Below are 20,050 nucleotides of genomic sequence, written 5' to 3' on the forward strand. Positions count from 1 at the left end.
CAGTGGTGAAATGGTGTGGGGAATGTTTTCCTGGCACACATAGTTCCTTGAAACCAATTGAGCAATATTTGAACGCCACACCTTGTAGAATCCATGCCCTGAAGAGTTCAGGCTTTTCTGGAGGAAAATGGGCATCCAATCTGATACTAGATGGGTGTACCCAATTAACTGGCAACTGAGTGTATGTCATAACTGTTTCCAATGCTTCAAAATTAGACTCTTGTAGTTTGACATTCAGTGACATTTTATTATGACATTTGGGACACATTCCACGCGTATTACATTATTTTGACACTGTTATATATAAAGTTTTACCATATTTTTGATGTCCGTGATTTACTTCTTACCTAGACTGTTGAGCAATCTAGACAATTTTAAGAGCACGTGTGCTAAAATTGAGGACATACTACTTGTGATATTAGTGCCAAATTAATAGAAAAAAATGTCATTTTGCTGTCTATGCACACATGATCCATTACATATGGTAGATATGGTCATTTTACCCCAGAGCATTGTTCATAAAACACACTGATGACGGTCCCAAATCGCTCCTTCAGGTACATCTCCAACGTATCCAGAGGCATACGCCTTACATCGTAACCCCAGAACCATTTGTGACTGCTTTTGTCAATGGGCACAATCTCTTCTGTGCTGTTTGGGTCATTGCGTCCAATAGCAGCATACGTGGGGAAAACCTTGCTAAGATTAACCTTGTTAAGTAGACTCTTGTTGTACTTAGGGCAACAGTAGGCTGACCACATATACTCCGGCACTGCCACTCGATGACCCTTGATCCAGTGCTTGTTGTCCAGGTAGGGAATAACCCCCGTCACGACGTAGGCCACACCGAGGCAGTAGGAGCCGAGAGTGTGGTTGACCTGGTTCTCCAGTGTCTCCCAGGGCCCGTTGTTGGAGCCAAACTTCTGAGGGACCACGTTGGTCAGGGTGAAGGTGGACAAGCGGTCCTCCTGGGTCCGGTGGTGAAGGCTGGGGTTGAGGTGCCCCCGAGTGTAGGAGGAGTTGGTATAGTCCAGCTGGACGGCCTGGCTGTTCACCACATTCGGGTCCAGCTCACCTAGTGGGAAGGGGGTCATGTTGCCATCCGCTGTGGTGTTGGCTAACTGGAAAGGGGAAATGTTGAGGGTCAACAAAGTGTTAAGGGTTAGGAAATGGGAGTTTTTTAAGAAACTATCTTGTGTTGAATGTTGCAGTAAGTGGGGGCTTTCCCAACAAGACAAACCATGGCACAGTACATTTTGGCTTCACTGAACTGAGAAACATAATTGTCTGCAGATGATGAGGCTCTGTGCCAACCACAAATGTGTCTGTTCTCGTTTTTTAAAATGAGCATTTCCTCTTTTTAAATCTAGTACAGAACACTCCAGTCATGCTTGTTATTTACAAATAGCATAACAATTTCTTATTTTCAAAATTCAGTGTCATGCATAAACCAGTAGATTGTAATGGCTGTTTAATCACCCTCTGAATCCCAATTTCATTAAAGGGATATTACACTCTAAAATCTAATTTTGTCAGAAGTTTTTATAACTCCAAAGTAGTCTAATGTAAATATGAGAAAATCTGGAAATTACCTGTTCAATTAATTTTAGATTATAGAGTATAGCTGGATCTACAAAACAGATGGCTTGGGACGTGGATTCATCTTGTCAATAGAATACTTTGTAGTCTGAAAACCTCTAACAAAGTTTGATTATGGGGTGTAATGTCCCTTCAAAGGGGAGTTCAGAATTTTACAATTTAAAGGGATACTTGGGATTTTGGCAATCAGGCCATTTATGTACTTCGCTAGAGTCAGATGAACTTGTGGATACCATTTTATGTATCTGTGTCCATTATGAAGGAAGTTAGAGGTAGTTTTGCGAGCCAATATTAACTAGCGCAGTGACTGGAAGTCAGATATGGTAGCAGATGCCCATATACTTCCAGTCATTGCTCTAACGCTAGTTAGCATTGGCTCGCGAAACTATCTCTTAACTTTCTTCATACTGGACACAGAGACATACAAATGGTATTCACGAGTTTATCTGACTCTAGGGAAATAAATAAAGGGCCTCATTGCCAAAATCCTGGAGTATCCCTTTAACTTTTAACAGCCACTACAAACATCAGCAAACTTTTGGCACTGCTAGCTAAAAATCAATAGGAGTGATAGGAGCAACCGTGTATTTTCCAAAATGCCATGGCCAAATCAAATTATATCTGCTCAATTATTTGGTTTTACATACTTAACGGTGATAGACTACTTTCAGGGTAAGGAAACATCTAACATCAAGTTTTAAAATACTTAACTTTCCCTTTAAGTCATTTGTTACCTGTGGCTCAAACATCCAGTTTGCTGGGGGCCTTTTCCCTTCTGGCGGGCTGAACATGTAGGCAGAGAACCTTGGCGAGCGTCGTGGGCGGCTGTACAGCGAGGCGAAGTGGTACTGGTTCCCATAGCGCTGACAGATGGGGGTCCCTGACAGACCCTTGGGGGGCCACGACCTGTAGAAGAAGTTCAGACATGGGGCGAAGTCCCCCACATCAGCCGCACAAAGGGACAACCAGCCTCCCAGAGCTAGAAGGGCCAAACCCACAGCATGAAGATATGCCATTCTGGTTAACATGCTGGAGCTGTTGCTGTAGTCTTCCAAAAATGTAAAAGATAGCAACACCCCAAAACAGGACTACAACTAGATTTATTCTTTCCAGTTCATGGTGCCCTGTTATTCAAAGCTGATGCGTTTCAATACAAAGGTCTTTCTTACAGCTTCAGAGAAACGTGATCAGAAACTGTCCGCAAAGCCACAGAAAAACAACTAGAGAGGAGACATACGTATCTGCTATAGGTTCTCAATGCGGCACCCCTGTCTCATGCTGTCACACACTCGTGATACTTGGGGATTGGGAGGTTAGGGGTGGATTCATGGTTGATTAAGCGTTTGACTATTAACACTTATGCAAGGAGAGCGAGGGGGTGTTACGAAAGCAGCTTCCTTATTAATGGCACATGAGTCTCACTGAAACAGGAAGGATGCCTGGCCGCCTGGCCTCTTATGCACTATGTCTCTTACTAGAGAACGAGAAGAGCTGAAACAGCAAAGAGTGAAAACAATGTTTGTATGCACTCACATCCCCAAAGTGAGTCTGCTAAATGGAATATATTATTCATGTTTTGTCAAGTTCGATTATGTTGATTTCATCTAGGATTCAATCAAAGGAGTATTGTCGACAGTGGGTCTTTAAAGGGAATTTCCCTGTTGTTCTTGGAGCACATTCATGGTAAACTCTACGTGTGCCGGCTCAAACGCAAATTACCTTTAGAAATCAAGTACAATGTCGACAATGCTTCTTTAACTGAATCACAGGCCTCAGTTAACACAGGTGTTAATCATTGGACAAAAGTTAACGTCATTGCAGAACTGCGTTGTTGTCGAAGGTACATCCACAGTAGCATGTTATCTCATGGTTAAACATTGGCTTGCACTTTTGAGTTGGTTTAAAGTCCAGTGCAGTCAAAAACAGGATTTTCTTGTGATTTATATACACTGGGTGTATAAACATTAAGAACACCTGCTCTTTCCATGACATAGACTGACCAGGTAAATCCAGGTGAAAGCTATGATCCCTTATTGATGTCACTTGTTAAATCCACTTCAGTCGGTGTAGATGAAGGGGACAAGACAGGTTGAATAAGGATTTTCAAGCCTTGAGATAATTGAGACATTGATTGTGTATGTGTGCAAATCAGAGGGTGAATGGGCAAGGCAAAATATTTAAGTGCCTTTGAACAGTGTATGGTAGTAGGTGCCAGGTGCACCGGTTTGAGTGTGTCAAGATCTGCAACGCTGCTGGGTTTTTCACGCTCAACAGTTTCCCGTCTGGATAAAGAATGGTCCACCACCCAAAGGCCATCCAGCCAACTTGACATAACTGAGTCAACATGGGCCAGCATCCCTGTGGAACGATTTCGACACCTTGTAGAGTCCATGCCCCAATGAATTGAGGCTGTTCTGAGGGCAAAAGGGGGTGCAACTCAATATTAGGAAGGTGTTCCTAATGTTTTGTACACTCAGTATATATCTTCACACTATGAGGTTGAAATAATACTGTGAAATTATGAAACATGTTAATAATGCCCTTTTAGTGTAAGAGCTGATTAAAAAGGCCGTCTGAAATTACAGCCTATTTAGGTAGTATGGCGTTTTGGCCTGCCTGGTTACATCACTCGGCAGTAAATTAGTTAAAAGACCAATAAGAAAGAGAGTTCCATACTTCTCTGACAATAACAGTTTTCATTTCTCCCTTCCCACTGGGCACAATTGGGTAACATTTTAACATTTTAGTGAGGGCAATTGATTGATCTTGAGTGCTTTTTCAGTGACACACAACACAAGTATTTTTTTTTTTCAACTCTGATTTAATTAACCAATATTACAGTGTTCACACACAATATTACATCATGAGACACTTAAGCATGCACGCACGTGAGTTAAAGGGCTTTCACACCAAATTGGCTTGGAGTGGTTTTTCCTATGTCTGGCACATTTCCCCCTTAGTTTAGTTAGTTTGGACTGGTGTGAACACTACGGGCACTCGGGAGCGTACTAAACAACGCACCACGGTTCGCTCAAAAAGACTGGTCTTGGTCCGATTCCATGGTGCGGTTCAATGCAGGTGAGAACGCAGTCCAGACCAAACACAGGAAAGAACCAGAGGCGCGCAATATTATTAGTTGTTTGACGGCGAGCATTTGATGAAATGCACACTTACCATAACTTCATATCTCTGATACATTATGTGAGTAGCAGCATATTTATGAGCGCATCCGAGATGTGGGAGATGTGGGCTATTCTGGGTATATAGAATAGCTTACTGAATATAGGCTATTCACGTTGCAGTTAGAGCGGCTGTTGATCTGTTTCCTCCCGCATGTTATTCGAAGACCAAAACGGAACAAAAATAAAGTTTGGGACACATAAGTGATGCTTCATGATAATCATAGATGGATTAAATGTGAACTTTTTTTTCTCCAGTAAACAAATTACTTGCATGGACATGTGGTTTTGTTTAGGCATTTTAGTTCGTGTGACATTGTGAAACCAAGCGGGCCAAATAAAAATAGAATACAACTCTGATTCTAACTATTGATGAGAACTACAGTGCATTCGGAAATTATTCAGCCCCCTTCCCCTTTTCCACATTTTCTTATGTTACAGCCTTATTCTAAAATTGATTAAATACATTTTTTCCCCCTCATCAATCTACAAACAATACCCCATAATTTCAAGGCGAAAACAGTTTTTAGAAATGTTGGCAAATGTATTAAATATTAAAAAAGAAATTCCTTGTTTACATAAGTATTCAGACCCTTTGCTATGAGACTCGAAATTCAGCTCAGGTGCATCTTGTTTCCATTGATCATCCTTGAGATGTTTCTACAACTTGATTGGATATATAGGGTCCCACAGTTGACAGTGCATGTCAGAGCAAAAATCAAGCCATGGAGTCGAAGGAAATGTCCATAGAGCTCCGAGATAGGATTGAGTAGAGGCACAGATCTGTGGAAGGGTACCAAAACATTTCTGCAGTAGTGAAGGTCCCAAAGAACACAGCGGCCTCCATCATTCTTAAATGGAAGAAGTTTGGAACCACCAAGACTCTTCCTAGAGCTGGCTGCCCGGCCAAACTGAGAAATCAGGGGAGAAGGGCCATGGTCAGGGAGGTAACCAAGAACCCAATGATCACTCTGACAGAGCTCCAGAGTTCCTCTGTGGAGATGGGAGAACCTTCCAGAAGGACAACCATCTCTGCAGCAATCCACCGATCAGGCCTTTATGTTAGAGTGGCCAGACGGAAGCAACTCCTCAGGAAAAGGCATGTGACAGCCTGCTTGGACTTTACCAAAAGGCACCTAAAGGACAATATTCAAAACAAGATTCTCTGGTTTGATGAAACCAAGATTGAACTATTTGGTCTGGAGGAAACCTGGCACCATCCCTACGGTGAAGCATGGTGGTGGCATCTACATGTTGTGGGGATGTTTTTCAGCAGCTGGGACTGGGAGACTAGTCAGGATCGAGGGAAAGATGAACGGAGCAAAGTAGAGAGAGATATTTGATGAAAACCTGCTCCAGAGAGCTCAGGACCTCCGACTGGGGCGAAGGTTCACCTTCCAGCAGGAAAATGACCCTAAGCACACAGCCAAGACAATGCAGGAGTGGCTTCGAGACAAGTCTCTGAATGTCCTTGATTGGCCCAGCTAGAGCCCGGACTTGAACCCGATCGAACATATCTGGAGAGACCTGAAAATAGCTCTGCAGCGACACTGCCCATCCAACCTGAGAGTGCTTGAGAGGATCTGCAGAGAAGAATGGGAGAAACTCCCCAAATACAGGTGTGCCAAGCTTATAGCGTCATACCCAAGAATACTCAAGGCTGTCACCACTGCCAAAGGTACTTCAACAAAGTACTGAGTAAACGGTCTGGATACTTATGTAGATGTGACATTTCAGTTGTTGTTTTTTATATCAATTTGCAAACATTTCTAAAAACCTATTTTTTCTTTGTCATTATTGGGTATTGTGTGTAGGTTGATGAGGGAAAAAACAAATGTAATACATTTTAGAATAAGGCTGTAATGTAACAAAACTGGGAAAAAGTCAAGGTGTCTGAATACTTTCGAATGCACTGTATGTGTGAAAACACCCTTTAGTGGGGCCAATTGATTGATCTTGAGAGTTTTTTTTCAGTGACACACAAGTGTGTTAGTATTTTTCTGATCTCTGATCTGTGCATTTGTGTATCTGTGTATGTCCTTTGTGAAATGTTGTAGTCTTGGTTGATTCAATCAGATCAGAGTTGAGAAAAATACTAAACACTTGTTTTGTGTCACTGAAAAAGCACTCAAGATCAATCAATTGCCCTCACTAAAATTCTTAAAGGTTCAATGCAGCCCATAACTCAATACCAAATCATTTCTGGGAAACACTTAAGTAAATTACTGTGATTGTTTTAATTTAAAATGGTAAAAAAAGGAACAAAAATGGCTTCTTAGCAAAGAGGAATTTCTCAAGCAAGAATTTAGCTCGGACTGTCGAGTGTGCAAGCCAATCTTTAAAGGGATACTTTTATTGCGCTAGCACAATATAGACTTCCAGTCATTGCGCTAATGCTAGTTAGTTTCACGAGCCAATGCCATCTCTAACTTCCTTCATACTGGATACAGTGTCACACCTTGACCTTAGAGAGCCGTTTTAGTTCTCTATTTGGTTAGGTCAGGGTGTGATGTGGGGTGGGCATTTATGTTTTATTTTCTATGTTTCTTTATTTCTATGTTTTGGCCGGGTATGGTTCTCAATCAGGGACAGCTGTCTATCGTTGTCTCTGATTGCGAATCATACTTAGGTAGCCCTTTTTCCCTCCTTTCAGTGTGGGTACTTATCTTTGTTAGTGGCACTTAGCCCTGTAAGCTTCACGGTTGTTTCTTCGTTTGTTGGCGACATTTAACAAATCAAAGGAAAATGTACGCTCACCATGCTGCACTTTGGTCCACTTCTTACGACGGCCGTGACACACACAAAAAATGGAATCAGCGAGTTAATCTGTCTCTGGGGAAGTAGAGTTGCCAAAATACCTAAGTATCCATGAGATGACATGCTATTGTGGATTTACCGTCGACAAAAGTGCAGCTCTGCAATTTAACTCCTGATTAACTCCTGTGTTAACTAAGGCCACGATTAAATTAAATAAGCATTTTTGACACTGTATGCCCACACAAACACACAGACATAGGCACACACCCAATGCACCAGCTTGTGTAAATAAAGATTCTTAGTACAAGGGTTATTCCTGATGTGTGTAAAATACAGTGGGGAGAACAAGTATTTGATACACTGCCAATTTTGCAGGTTTTCCTACTTACAAAGCATGTCGAGGTCTGTCATTTTTATCATAGGTACACTTCAACTGTGAGAGACGGAATCTAAAACAAAAATCCAGAAAATCACATTGTATGATTTTTAAGTAATTAATTTGCATTTTATTCCATGACATAAGTATTTGATACATCAGAAAAGCAGAACTTAATATTTGGTACAGAAACATTTGTTTGCAATTACAGAGATCATACGTTTCCTATATAGGGTTGGGTTCAGGTCTGTAGACTGGCTAGGCCACTCCAGGACCTTGAGATGCTTCTTACAGAGCCACTCCTTAGTTGCCCTGGCTGTGTGTTTTGGGTCGTTGTCATGCTGGAAGACCCAGCCACGACCCATCTTCAATGCTCTTATTGAGGAAAGGAGGTTGTATTGCAAGATCTTGGCCAACATGGCCCCATCCATCCTCCCCTCAATACGGTGCAGTCGTCCTGTCCCCTTTGCAGAAAAGTATCCACAAAGAATGATGTTTCCACCTCCATGCTTCACGGTTGGGATGGTGTTTTTTGGGTTGTACTCATCCTTCTTCTTCCTCCAAACACAGTGAGTGGAGTTTAGACCAAAAAGCTCTATTTTTGTCTCATCAGACCACATGACCTTTTCCCATTCCTCCTCTGGATCTGGATATATCCTCTGGATATGGTAATTGGCAAACTTCAGACGGGCCTGGACATGCCCTGGCTTCAGCAGGGGGACCTTGCGTGCGCTGCAGGATTTTTATCCATGACGGCATAGTGTGTTACTAATGGTTCTTTGACACTGTGGTCCCAGCTCTCTGCAGGTCATTGACCACGTTCTGCCGTGTAGTTCTGGGCTGATCGCTCACCTTCCTCATGATCATTGATGCCCCACGAGGTTAGATCTTGCATGGAACCCCAGACCGAGGGTGATTGACCGTCATCTTGAACTTCTTCCATTTTCTAATAATTGCGCCAACAGTTGTTGCCTTCTCACCAAGCTGCTTGCCTTTTGTCCTGTAGCCCATCCCAGCCTTGTGCAGGTCTACAATTTAACCCTGATGTCCTTACATAGCTCTCAAGTCTTGGCCATTGTGGAGAGGTTGGAGTCTGTTTGATTGAGTGTGTGGACAGGTGTCTTTTATACAGGTAACGAGTTCAAACAGGTGCAGTTAATACAGGTAATGAGTGGAGAACAGGATGGCTTCTTAAAGAAAAACTAACAGGTCTGTGAGAGCCGGAATTCTTACTGGTTGGTAGGTGATCAAATACTTATGTTATGCAATAAAATGCAAATTATTTACTTAAAAATCATACAATGTGATTTTCTGGATTTTTGTTTTAGATTCCGTCTCTCACAGTTGAAGTGTACCTATGATAAAAATTACAGACCTCTGACATGCTTTGTAAGTAGGAAAACCTGCAAAATCGGCAGTGTATCAAATACTTGTCTCCACACTGTATGTCTCTTTATTATGTTTAGCAATTCTTTCTATTGCTTTATTATAGAATGTTGTTTCCCTGAGAATGCCTGTTAGCAGTTTATCTCAGTCACATCAGGCTATGTTTTTTATATACCTTGAGGTGGGAAACATTGTTCAGTGCATGGAAGGAAATTGAGGGGGTGGAGTCGGGAAGGGGTGGAAATGTTGTTGCAGTGGGAAGAGAGGCTGCCTAGTTGTCCCCCCCCACTCTCTCTCTCGCTCGCTCTCTCTCTCTCACACACACACACACACACACACACACACACACACAAATCTGCTGTCCCTTGTGAATAGACATTCTTTTCTCCCCTCACTTTAACCTCTCCCACATTATACCACATACCAAGACTGCCAGCTCCAGTAAGGATCAGAAGGGGCTCAAAGTACGCTGCTGCTCAGAGCTTGTGAAGTAAGGTAGGTTACAATGTTCTCTTCCTTCTCTTATCTTGACAATAACTCAATATCTTTGCATACGATATTTGATATAGCCACTGGAACACTTAGGTATTTTTAATTCCTATTTGTGGACTGTTGGATTGTCTCTTCTTTATACATTTACTGTATTATTTTATTGTGCTACAGGACCATTTGAATAGGTAGTGTTGTCTTTTAAATGCATAGTTCTCTGAGTTAAATGTTGAGGTTTACCCCTTTCCCCCCATGGGACTTTGGTGAAGAGGATATGTGCTCGACCATAGTGGTCACTTGGGGACCATGCTGTTGTATGCACATGCTGGTGTTAAGTCCCCCCTCTGCTGCAGTGTATGCCCTAGATAATAGGGAATGTGTGGTTGTATAGGAGATTAGCCACAATATGCATTTCATCAGGACTTTAAACTCAGTTCATCTCTTGACAAAAGTACATAGCCTACTAAGGCTGAAATGTGTAATCCAGAGTTCCAGTATTTTGCTTAGTTGCGTAAGACGAGAACATCACGTAGTGCAACATTCTCTGCCAGTTCTTTTTACAAGAAAGAGTCATGTTTTTCCCCCAATCTGAGCATTGTAGCTTTACCATCAGCAGTATAAGGATTACTTATGGACCATGACTGTGTCATGAAATGAAATGAAATAATAATTTCTGCACTTAAAAGCCTGCTATATTAAATGAAGCATCCTTTAATATAGACCACATGTAAAATTCAATAAATCTGATTTTTAACATGAATAAAGACTTGCTAAAGTGCCAAAGTTCAACATTTGGGCATGTCCCTCTGTGCCCCCCCTCCCCCCATAGTTAGTTTTGATAGTTTAGATTTTTTAAGATGTGAAAAGTTTTTTTCATTAAGTTGAACATGTGCTCTTTCTGACAGAATGTTAAAATGATGTGAAATAAAAAAGTATACTTTTTTTTCACAAAGTTGTACTACCCAAAAGGGACTAATTTCATGCAATGACCCTAATACATTCTGACATCATTCCCCTCATTCTTCCCAGAGTAGAACAATGAGTGGCCTGAACGGGGTGACCGGTTTCGTCCTTGCGGTTTCGGTGGCCTTCCTCGGTGGCCCTCCAGGGGCTCTTGGGGGCAACATCCTCATCTTCCCCTTGGATGGCAGCCACTGGGTCAACATGAACCTCCTGATCGAGGGACTTCACGCCCGGGGTCACCAGGTCACTGTGGTGCGCTCGGCCAGCAGTTGGTACATCAAGGAGTCGTCGCCCCACTACCGCTCTATCTCCATCACTGTGCCTGGGGGCATGGACATTGAAAAACAAGACTTCTTTGCGTCCTTCCTCGTCAAAATGCTGCAGATCCAAAGGGAAGGCGCATCGCCTTTGGCTTTTGTGTCCTTCTACTCGTACATGCTGTCGGCGTTGTCAGGAATGCACCAGCAGGCCAGTCAGTTTGTGGTGGAGATGTTTGAGAACAAGGCTTTGATGCAGAGCCTGAGGGATAGCCAGTATGACGTGGTACTCTTGGACCCGGGGCTGCCCGTCGGGGTCCTGGTCGCCCATAAGCTTGGGCTACCCACTGTCTTCAATGTTCGCTGGATCACCAGCGGAGAGGGGCATTTCGTGGTGGCCCCCTCGCCCATGTCCTATGTCCCCACTTCTGGTTATGCCACTTCGGACAAAATGACCTTCGGCCAGAGAGTTGGGAATGTGTTCATCTACCTCCTCAACATGATCATTGATATGTTTGTGATCAGCCCACACTACGATACGCTGGTGAAGAGTTACTTTGAGCCGGGTACAAACTTCTACCACCTTCTGCAGGGGACGGACCTCTGGCTCATGCGGGTGGACTTTGTGTTTGAGTTCCCTAGGCCCACCATGCCCAACATTGTCTACATTGGAGGCTTCCAATGTAAACCCTCTAAACCTCTACCGACAGAGCTGGAGGAGTTTGTCCAGAGCTCGGGAGAACACGGGGTTATCTTGATGTCACTGGGAACTCTTGTCAAAGGCTTGCCCGTGGAGATCACCTCGGAGATCGCCGCCGCTTTTGCCCAACTTCCCCAGAAGGTCATCTGGAGGCACATGGGCAAGCAACCCATCGGCCTGGGCAACAACACCCTGCTGGTCAAGTGGATGCCCCAGAACGACCTCCTGGGCCACCCCAAGGTCAAGGCCTTTGTGGCCCACGGTGGCACCAATGGCCTTTACGAAGCCATGTACCACGGGGTGCCGGTGGTGGGGCTTCCGCTGCTCTTCGACCAGTTCGAGAACGTCTTACGCCTGGAGGTGCGTGGAGCGGCCAAGGTGCTTGAAGTCACCAAGATCTCCAGCCAGAGCTTCTTGGAGGCTGTACAGGAAGTCCTCCACAATCCGTCCTACAAGACCAGTATGGAGCGGCTCTCAAGCCTGCACCGGGACAAGCCCATGCATCCTCTGGACACCGCCCTCTTCTGGATTGAATTCGTCATGAGACACAAAGGGGCCGCCCACCTGCGAACAGAGTCTTACAAGATGCCCTGGTACTCCTATCATTCACTGGATGTGATTGGATTCCTACTGGCTGTTTTGTTTGTGCTGGTAGCCATTACTGTGGGTTCAATCTACTTCCTGTGCCTCAGACTATGCAGGAAGCGTAAACCCAAACAGGAGTAACGATTGGCTCTTGAATACAACAGGAAGTGACCTCACCTCTTACCATATGACTGTGAACAAATAAGTTCCCCTTTTTCCTCTCAAACATGTCTGTTGGTACGCAACAACATAACAACAGGATATCTTCATAATGTACCAGTGTTTTCTTTTTTATTACACTGTATAGGTTTACATGTATAAAGAGAGCTCACTTTGATTTTTAGCATATATTTTGCATTACCATTGTGCTTTAGCCTTATAACTTTTAAACTCCTATGGTGACTGGGATGACTATGAGCACTAGAGTTTGATTCTTTATGATGAAATAAAATGGTTATAAATAACGATATCTGTCACCTTTATTGTGGTCAACCATTTGCTGGGAGATTTTAAGTCACTGGTGTCTTAGACCTAGGACAGAACCAATCCTAACCTGAGATAAACACATATGATATCAATGCATGATTTATGAAAAGTTCTCAAGTTCAAGAATCCAGCCCATTTGGAATAGCAGTAAAAAATATGTAAATACATACATATGGATGCAATACAAAGGCTAGACTAATGGCTGTGTCAAAATAGTTGAAAATATTGGTGGGATATTTACATTAGGATGAAATTGGAGACTGTATAAAAGTTTGTGGGAGTTTTTTAAAAATAGTCACATGATCCATCCTGCCAGGAGTTAAGCTCTCTCTCTCTCTATGGTGTCAATGTGTCCACAATCCTCCCCAAAAGGGTTGTCTAACTTCCAGTAATCTGGCTCTCTTCCTCCCCCAGGTCTGCTCAACCAGTACCTATAGGAGTTGATGATACAATTCAGTTATTTGGTAACACTTCATAGTGACTCTCATAAATAAGCTTTAACCGTAGGATGTATTGTAAACATGGCACTCCAAGAATTCATATGCCGGGTCAAAATGACCCGATAATGTAATATCTGTGTTTTATTTATATGGGTCTAAAATATTATCCATTTTGTGGAACATAATTATTTTGAGTGATGATTCGCACCTTTAAATAATGATTTTATTGTTTGACATTTTTTTGTCACTCTTCAACAGTTTGATATACATTTCAATGATAACATATTATGAAAATTCATAACAACTATTTAAAATATTAAATGGGGACATGGGGACAGCTCAAGAGCGGGAAACTCAGAGCTGGTAACTACACTCATAGAAATTGCTAATACTTTGAACATGAACAACCACTCATTCGAAAATAAATTGCAATTGACATGTTTACGAGTGTGCCTTTGCTGACCCTCTCTGTGATCGCCGGTTCGTCTGCTGGATAGTCAGTCGACAGAAAGCCTCTGGATTGTCCATCAGAGATCAAAGTCTGTTGTAGGTTGTTATAATGGGTACTTCAGAGTACCATTCGGAAATGTTCTTAGGACGGATGCGTTTACCAGACTAAAGTATTTAACAGCTGCAGCCTGAATAATTGGTCTTTAGTTTGTAGATTTCTTCACTATTTCAGAATGGGGATGACCTCCACGTTCTCTGATCTTGTCCTTTGGTAGAGTTGCCAAGCATTTCAACATGTAGCGACAGCTACAGGTTTTCTGATCTAATGTATATTTTGTTGGGAGTCCTTTATAAGCACTCGCCTGGAGGGCGGTTCCATGACGTTTAGGTATAATGTCTGTTCTCACGGAGACGTGGACACTGGCTAGTTAAAACGTTATATGGTAACCCATACTCTCATTTAGAAGGCTAACATCACATTTAAACTTTTCAAAAGTATTTCTATACTCAATAATTTATTTTATACAACATTCAGATGCAAACACCATAATTGAGAAGCGTATACAAACAAAGAAACAGTAAAGTGTGTCTCCTGTCCTTCATGAGGTCACCAAACGAAACAAACTGGACATGACTGTCCTTTAACCACGGACCATTTCAACTGCTTGGAATACAGAAATACTGTTAAATTATTCAACCTTTTAATGTCAAAGTGTCTCTCTGTGTTCCACCGTTATATTCCAATCTCGAACACTACAGAGCATAGAGGCAGCGTATTTTACGACGGCCATAAAGTGCAACCACTGCAACCTGATCCTTCAGATCTTCACAGGAGAGTCTTAGTCTCAGTCCAAGCATGTGACGGTGCTCTTTGCAGACGGGTGTGTTGCACTGAGAACACCAGCAGCTCAAATCAAATCAAATTCTATTGGTCACATACAGTACACATGGTGCAGATGTTATTGCGAGTGCAACACAATGCTTGTGCGTCTAGTTCCGACAGTGCAGTAATATCTAACAAGTAATCTAACAATTCCACAAAAACGACCTAATACACACAAATCTAAGTAAAAGTATGGAATAAGAATGTGTACATATAAATATATGGATGAGCGATGACTGAGTGGCATAGGCTAAGATGCAATAGATGGTATAAAATACAGTATATACATATGAGATGAGTAATGCAAGATATGTAAACATTATTGAAGTGGCATTATGAAAGTGACTAGTGATCCATTTTTTAAAGTGGCCAATGATTTCAAGTCTATATGTAGGCAGCAGTCTCTCTGTGTTAGTGATGGCTGTTTAACAGTGTGATGGCCTTGAGATAGAAGCTGTTTTTCAGTCTCTCGGTCCCAGCTTTGATGCACCTGTACTGACTTCGCCTTCTGGATGGTAGCGGGGTGAACAGGGAGTGGCTCGGGTGGTTGTTGTTCTTGATTATCTTTTTGGCCTTTCTGTGACATCAGGTGCTTTAGGTGACCTGGAGGGCAGGTTGTTTGCCCCCGGTGATGCATTGTGCAGACTGCACCACCCTCTGGAGAGCCTTGCGGTTGTGGGCGGTGCAGTTTTCGTACCATGTTGTAATACAGCCCGACAGGATGCTCTCAATTATGCATCTGTAAAAGTTTGTGAGGGTTTTAGGTGACAAGCCACATTTCTTCAGGCTCCTGAGGTTGAAGAGGCGCTGTTGCGCCTTCTTCACCACACTGTCTGTGTGGGTTCTCACGCTGGTATAAAGGATTTGGAGATAGGAGCAGGAATACACAACAGGGGTTTTAAAATACACCCAAAACAAGCGAGGGTAGGGTAAACCTCGTTGAACGACACGGGACGATACCCGTAATACACTTTGATGCACCTGTACTGACTTCGCCTTCTGGATGGTAGCGGGGTGAACAGGGAGTGGCTCGGGTGGTTGTTGTTCTTGATTATCTTTTTGGCCTTTCTGTGACATCAGGTGCTTTAGGTGACCTGGAGGGCAGGTTGTTTGCCCCCGGTGATGCATTGTGCAGACTGCACCACCCTCTGGAGAGCCTTGCGGTTGTGGGCGGTGCAGTTTTCGTACCATGTTGTAATACAGCCCGACAGGATGCTCTCAATTATGCATCTGTAAAAGTTTGTGAGGGTTTTAGGTGACAAGCCACATTTCTTCAGGCTCCTGAGGTTGAAGAGGCGCTGTTGCGCCTTCTTCACCACACTGTCTGTGTGGGTTCTCACGCTGGTATAAAGGATTTGGAGATAGGAGCAGGAATACACAACAGGGGTTTTAAAATACACCCAAAACAAGCGAGGGTAGGGTAAACCTCGTTGAACGACACGGGACGATACCCGTAATACACAGTGTATAAAGCACGTATAATAGCTGCACCAACGCCTAGGTACTCACACGACAAATGGCCATGGGAACAATAACCGACAAGGACAGAGGGGACAGAGGGCACATACAGTTGTAGTTGGACGTTTGCATACACCTAAGCCAAATAAATGTAAACTTAGTTTTTCACAATTCCTGACATTTAATCCTAGTAAAACATCACTGTCTTAGGTCAGTTAGGATCACCACTTTATTTTAAGAATGTTAAATGTCAGAATAATGGTAGAGAGAATCATTTATTTCAGCCATTTATTTCTTTCATCACATTCCATGTGGGTCAGAAGTTAACATACACTCAATTAGTATTTGGTAGCATTGCCTTTAAATTGTTTATCTTGGGTCAAATGTTTTGGGTAGCCTTCCACAAGCTTCCCACAAGTTGGGTGAATTTTGGCCCATTCCTCCTGACAGAGCTGGTGTAACTGAGTCAGGTTTGTAGGCCTCCTTGCTCGCACACACTTTTTCAGTATAGAATTGAGGTCAGGGCATTGTGATGGCCACTCCAATACTTTACTTTGTCCTTAAGCCATTTGGCCACAACTTTGGAAGTATGCTTGGGGTCATTGTCCATTTGGAAGACCCAAGCTTTAACTTCCTGACTGATGTCTTTTAGATGTTGCTTCAACATATCCACATAAATGTCCTTTCCTCATGATGCCATCTATTTTGTGAAGTGCACCAATCCCTCCCGCAGCAAAGCACCCCGACAACATGATGCTGCCACCCCCATGCTTCACGGTTGGGATGGTGTTCTTCGGCTTGCAAGCATCCCCCTTTTTCCTCCGAACATAATAATGGTCATTATGACCAAACAGTTCTATTTTTGTTTTATCAGACTAGAGGACATTTCTCCAAAAAGTACGATCTCTGTCCCCATGAGAAGTTATCTGTCTTTTTTATGGCAGTTTTGGAGCAGTGGCTTCTTCCTTGCTGAGTGGCCTTTCAGGTTATTTCGATATAAGACTCGTTTTACTGTGGATATAGATACTTTTGTACCTGTTTCCTCCAGCATCTTCACAAGGTATTTTGCTGTTGTTCTGGGATTTATTTGCCGTTTTCCCACAAAGTTACGTTCATCTCTAGGAGAACGCGTCTCTTTCCTGAGCGGTATGACGGCTGTGTGGTCCCATGGTGTTTATACTTGAGTACTATTGTTTGTACAGATGAACGTGGTACCTTCAGGCGTTTGGAAATTGCTCCCAAGATGAACCAGACTTGTGGAGGTCTACAATTTTGTTTCTGAGGTCTTGGCTGATTTCTTTTGATTTCCCCAAATGTCACACAAAGAGGCACTGAATTTGAAGGTAGGCCTTGAAATACATCCACAGGTACACCGCAAATTGAGTCAAATTATGTCAATTAGCCTATCAGTAGCTTCTAAAGCCATGATACAATTTTCTGGAATTTTCCAAGCTGTTATAAAGGCATAGTCAATTTAGTGTATGTAAACTTCTGACCCACGGGAATTGTGATACAGTGAATTTTAAGTGAAATAATCTGTCTGTAAACAATTGTTGGAAAAATTCCTTGTGTCATGCACGAAGTAGATGTCCTAACCGACTTGCCAAAATTATAGTTTGTTAACAAGAAATGTGTGGAGTGGTTGAAAAACGGGTTTTAATGACTCCAACCTAAGTGTATGTAAACTTCCGACTTCAACTGTATAAAACATACTAATCAGGGGAAATGGGAACCAGGTGTGTGAAATCAGACAAGACAGCCCGGGGTTGATGATAATGAATCCCGTTCAGTGAAGCCTAGAAAGCCGGTGATGTAGACCTCTGGAACTGGTGAACAGAATGAGCAGCAGTACGGGGGGATCCGTGACAGTACCCAGGGACCAGGCACCACTGGCCTGAGGAGAGACACATGAAAGGTCCTGTTAATGCAGTAATCAACAGGGAGCTGTAAACGGTATGTTACCTCATTAACACTCCTCGGGGCTTTAAACGACCCCACAATCCATGGGCTAGGCTTCCGGCAGGGCAGTCGGAGGGGAGGTTCCGGGTGGAGAGCTAGACCAGGTTGCCTGGGGAGAAAACAGGCCCCTCACTGCGGTGGCAGTAGGCCTGTTCCTTGTGTCGATGCATGGCGTGCTGGAGATGAGTGTGCTCAGCGTTCCAGATTTCCTCAGCGCACCGAAACCACTCACCCACCACAGGAGCCTCGGTCTGGCACGGATGCCAAGGTCCCAGCGCCAGCTGATACCCCAACACACACTGGAAAGGAGTGAGGTTAGTGGATGAGTGGCTGAGGGAATTCTGGGCGTACTACGCCCAAGGTAGAAAATCCGCCCACTCCCCCAGCCGATCCTGACAGTAACACCGCAGGAACCTGCCCACCTCCTCGTTGACCCTCTCCACCTGCCCATTAGCTTGAGACCAATACCCAGAGGTGAGACTGACCGTGACCCCCAGGTGTTCCATGAACGCCTTCCATACCCGTGAGGTAAACTGAGGGCCACGATCTGACACAATATCCTCAGGGATACTGTAGTGCCAGAAGATGTGCGTAAAAAGAGCCTCCGCCGTTTGCATGGCCGACGGAAGCCCAGGCAGAGGAAGGAGGCGACAAGCTTTGGAAAACCGGTCCACAACGACAAGAATGGTGGTGTTCCCCTGGGAGGGGGGAAGGTCAGGGGCAAAGTCCACCGAGAGGTGAGTCCAGGGTCATTGTGGAACCGGCAGGGGAAGGAGCTATCCATAAGGGAGGTGTCTGGGTATCTTAGACTGAGCACAGATGGAACCCGGAAGTCCCTGGCACAGATGGAACCCGGACGTCCCTAGCCAAGGTGGGACACCAGTACTTCTCCGTTAGGCAGGCGATGGTACGGCCTATCCCAGGATGACTCGACAGTGCGCCCAGGAAAGGGTGGTCCCGCACACCTGTGGGCACATAGGCACGGTTCTCCGGGCACTGTGTAGGTGCACGTTCTGTACACAGGGCCTGCCGTATGTAGGCGTCCACATCTCCTACCACTGGCGCGATGATGCAGAATGGAGGGATGATGGGGGTCTCCTGTCCCTGACTCTCCTCTGCGAGACAGGGTGTCCGCCTTCACATTATTCAAGCCTGGCCTATAGAAAATCGTGAATTGGAACCTGGCGAAGAATAGAGCCCACCTGGCCTGTCTTGGGTTTAGCCTCTTCGCTGCCCTGATGTACTCCAGGTTACGGTGGTCCGTCCACACCAGGAAAGGGTGTTTGGACCGTCTCTGCTGTCCAACAAAGTCACTGGGGACCTCCTCTCAGCAGGGAGGGAAGAGGCGCGACCACTCCTTGATGTCTCTCTGGAAAGCAACCCTTTCCATAATTTAGTCTACCTTGTTATCTAGAGACTGGACATTGGCGAGGAGGCCGCTCCGTTTACCTTTTCTGCAGTGACGTTGTTTTGGGTCTGCCTCTGGAATCAGTTCAAATGGCCTGGGTGTTGGTGCGAACAAAGGATCCGCTTCGGGCAGAGCTTGCATCTCTTCCTCTTCTGGCCCTGGCTGCTCTGAGAGTGGTGGTGGCATGGCTCTCTTTCATCACCCCACATCTTTTCATTGACTCAGTTCTTCTATGGAGTTGGGATCTCTGCAGCACTCCAACAATCAAGCCTTTATGGTACAGGCAGATGGAAGCCACTCCTCAGTAAAAGGCACATGACAGCTTGCTTGAAGTTTGCCAAAAGGCACCTAAAGGACTCTCAGACTATGAGAAACAAGATTCTCTGTTCTGATGAAACCAAGATTGAACGGATGGAATGCCAAGTGTCATGTCTAGAGGAAAGCTGCTCATCCACTGTGACGAAGTCGTTGGGGATGAACCTTCCTCTACAGTTTTCTAGGAAAATGTCCCACACATACCGGAAGGCTGCCAGGTGGTCCGTTGCTTCTTTGAACACTCTGGTACTCTTGTCATCAAGCCTCAGGTAGTGTCGGATATCCTCATATCTTCTTCTTCTCATATCTTCTGACCGAGATGGTGGCCTTATACTTTGGATTCTGCAGTGGACCCAAAAC

The 20,050-nt window shown here is 44.1% G+C and overlaps 2 protein-coding genes across 5 annotated transcripts; one reads left to right on the top strand and one right to left on the bottom strand.

The window, feature by feature from the left end:
- Window positions 1-226: 226 nt before the first annotated feature.
- LOC110491704 (endonuclease domain-containing 1 protein) lies at window positions 227-3,072 on the bottom strand. Its single transcript, XM_021565348.2, has 2 exons — window positions 2,334-3,072; window positions 227-1,121 (listed from the first exon to the last, which is right to left on the bottom strand). The coding sequence occupies exons 1-2, from the start codon at window positions 2,625-2,627 to the stop codon at window positions 495-497; spliced, it is 921 nt and encodes a 306-aa protein (XP_021421023.1). The 5' UTR covers window positions 2,628-3,072; the 3' UTR covers window positions 227-494.
- Window positions 3,073-9,602: 6,530 nt separating this feature from the next.
- Window positions 9,603-12,758, top strand: LOC110491705 (UDP-glucuronosyltransferase 2A2-like). Of its 4 annotated transcripts, none has more exons than XM_036946592.1 (2): window positions 9,603-9,787; window positions 10,816-12,758. In XM_036946592.1, the coding sequence occupies exon 2, from the start codon at window positions 10,825-10,827 to the stop codon at window positions 12,430-12,432; it is 1,608 nt and encodes a 535-aa protein (XP_036802487.1). In that variant the 5' UTR covers window positions 9,603-9,787; window positions 10,816-10,824; the 3' UTR covers window positions 12,433-12,758. The 4 variants fall into 4 exon arrangements, with proteins under 4 accessions (XP_036802487.1, XP_036802488.1, XP_036802485.1 ...); XM_036946593.1 differs by having other exon boundaries at window positions 10,821-12,758; XM_036946590.1 differs by having other exon boundaries at window positions 9,604-9,792.
- The last annotated feature ends 7,292 nt before the right edge of the window (window positions 12,759-20,050 follow it).

Source organism: Oncorhynchus mykiss, chromosome 16 (genome assembly GCF_013265735.2).
Source record: "Oncorhynchus mykiss isolate Arlee chromosome 16, USDA_OmykA_1.1, whole genome shotgun sequence".
NCBI classification, from domain to species: Eukaryota; Metazoa; Chordata; class Actinopteri; order Salmoniformes; family Salmonidae; genus Oncorhynchus; species Oncorhynchus mykiss.

Coding starts and splice junctions, on each gene's coding strand:
- LOC110491704 (XM_021565348.2), bottom strand. CDS start 2,627: ATGTTAACCAGAATGGCATATCTTCATGCTGTGGGTTTGGCCCTTCTA. Junction 1,122..2,333: donor ACTGGATGTTTGAGCCACAG/GTAACAAATGAC, acceptor TCCCCTTTCCAG/TTAGCCAACACCACAGCGGA.
- LOC110491705 (XM_036946592.1), top strand. CDS start 10,825: ATGAGTGGCCTGAACGGGGTGACCGGTTTCGTCCTTGCGGTTTCGGTG.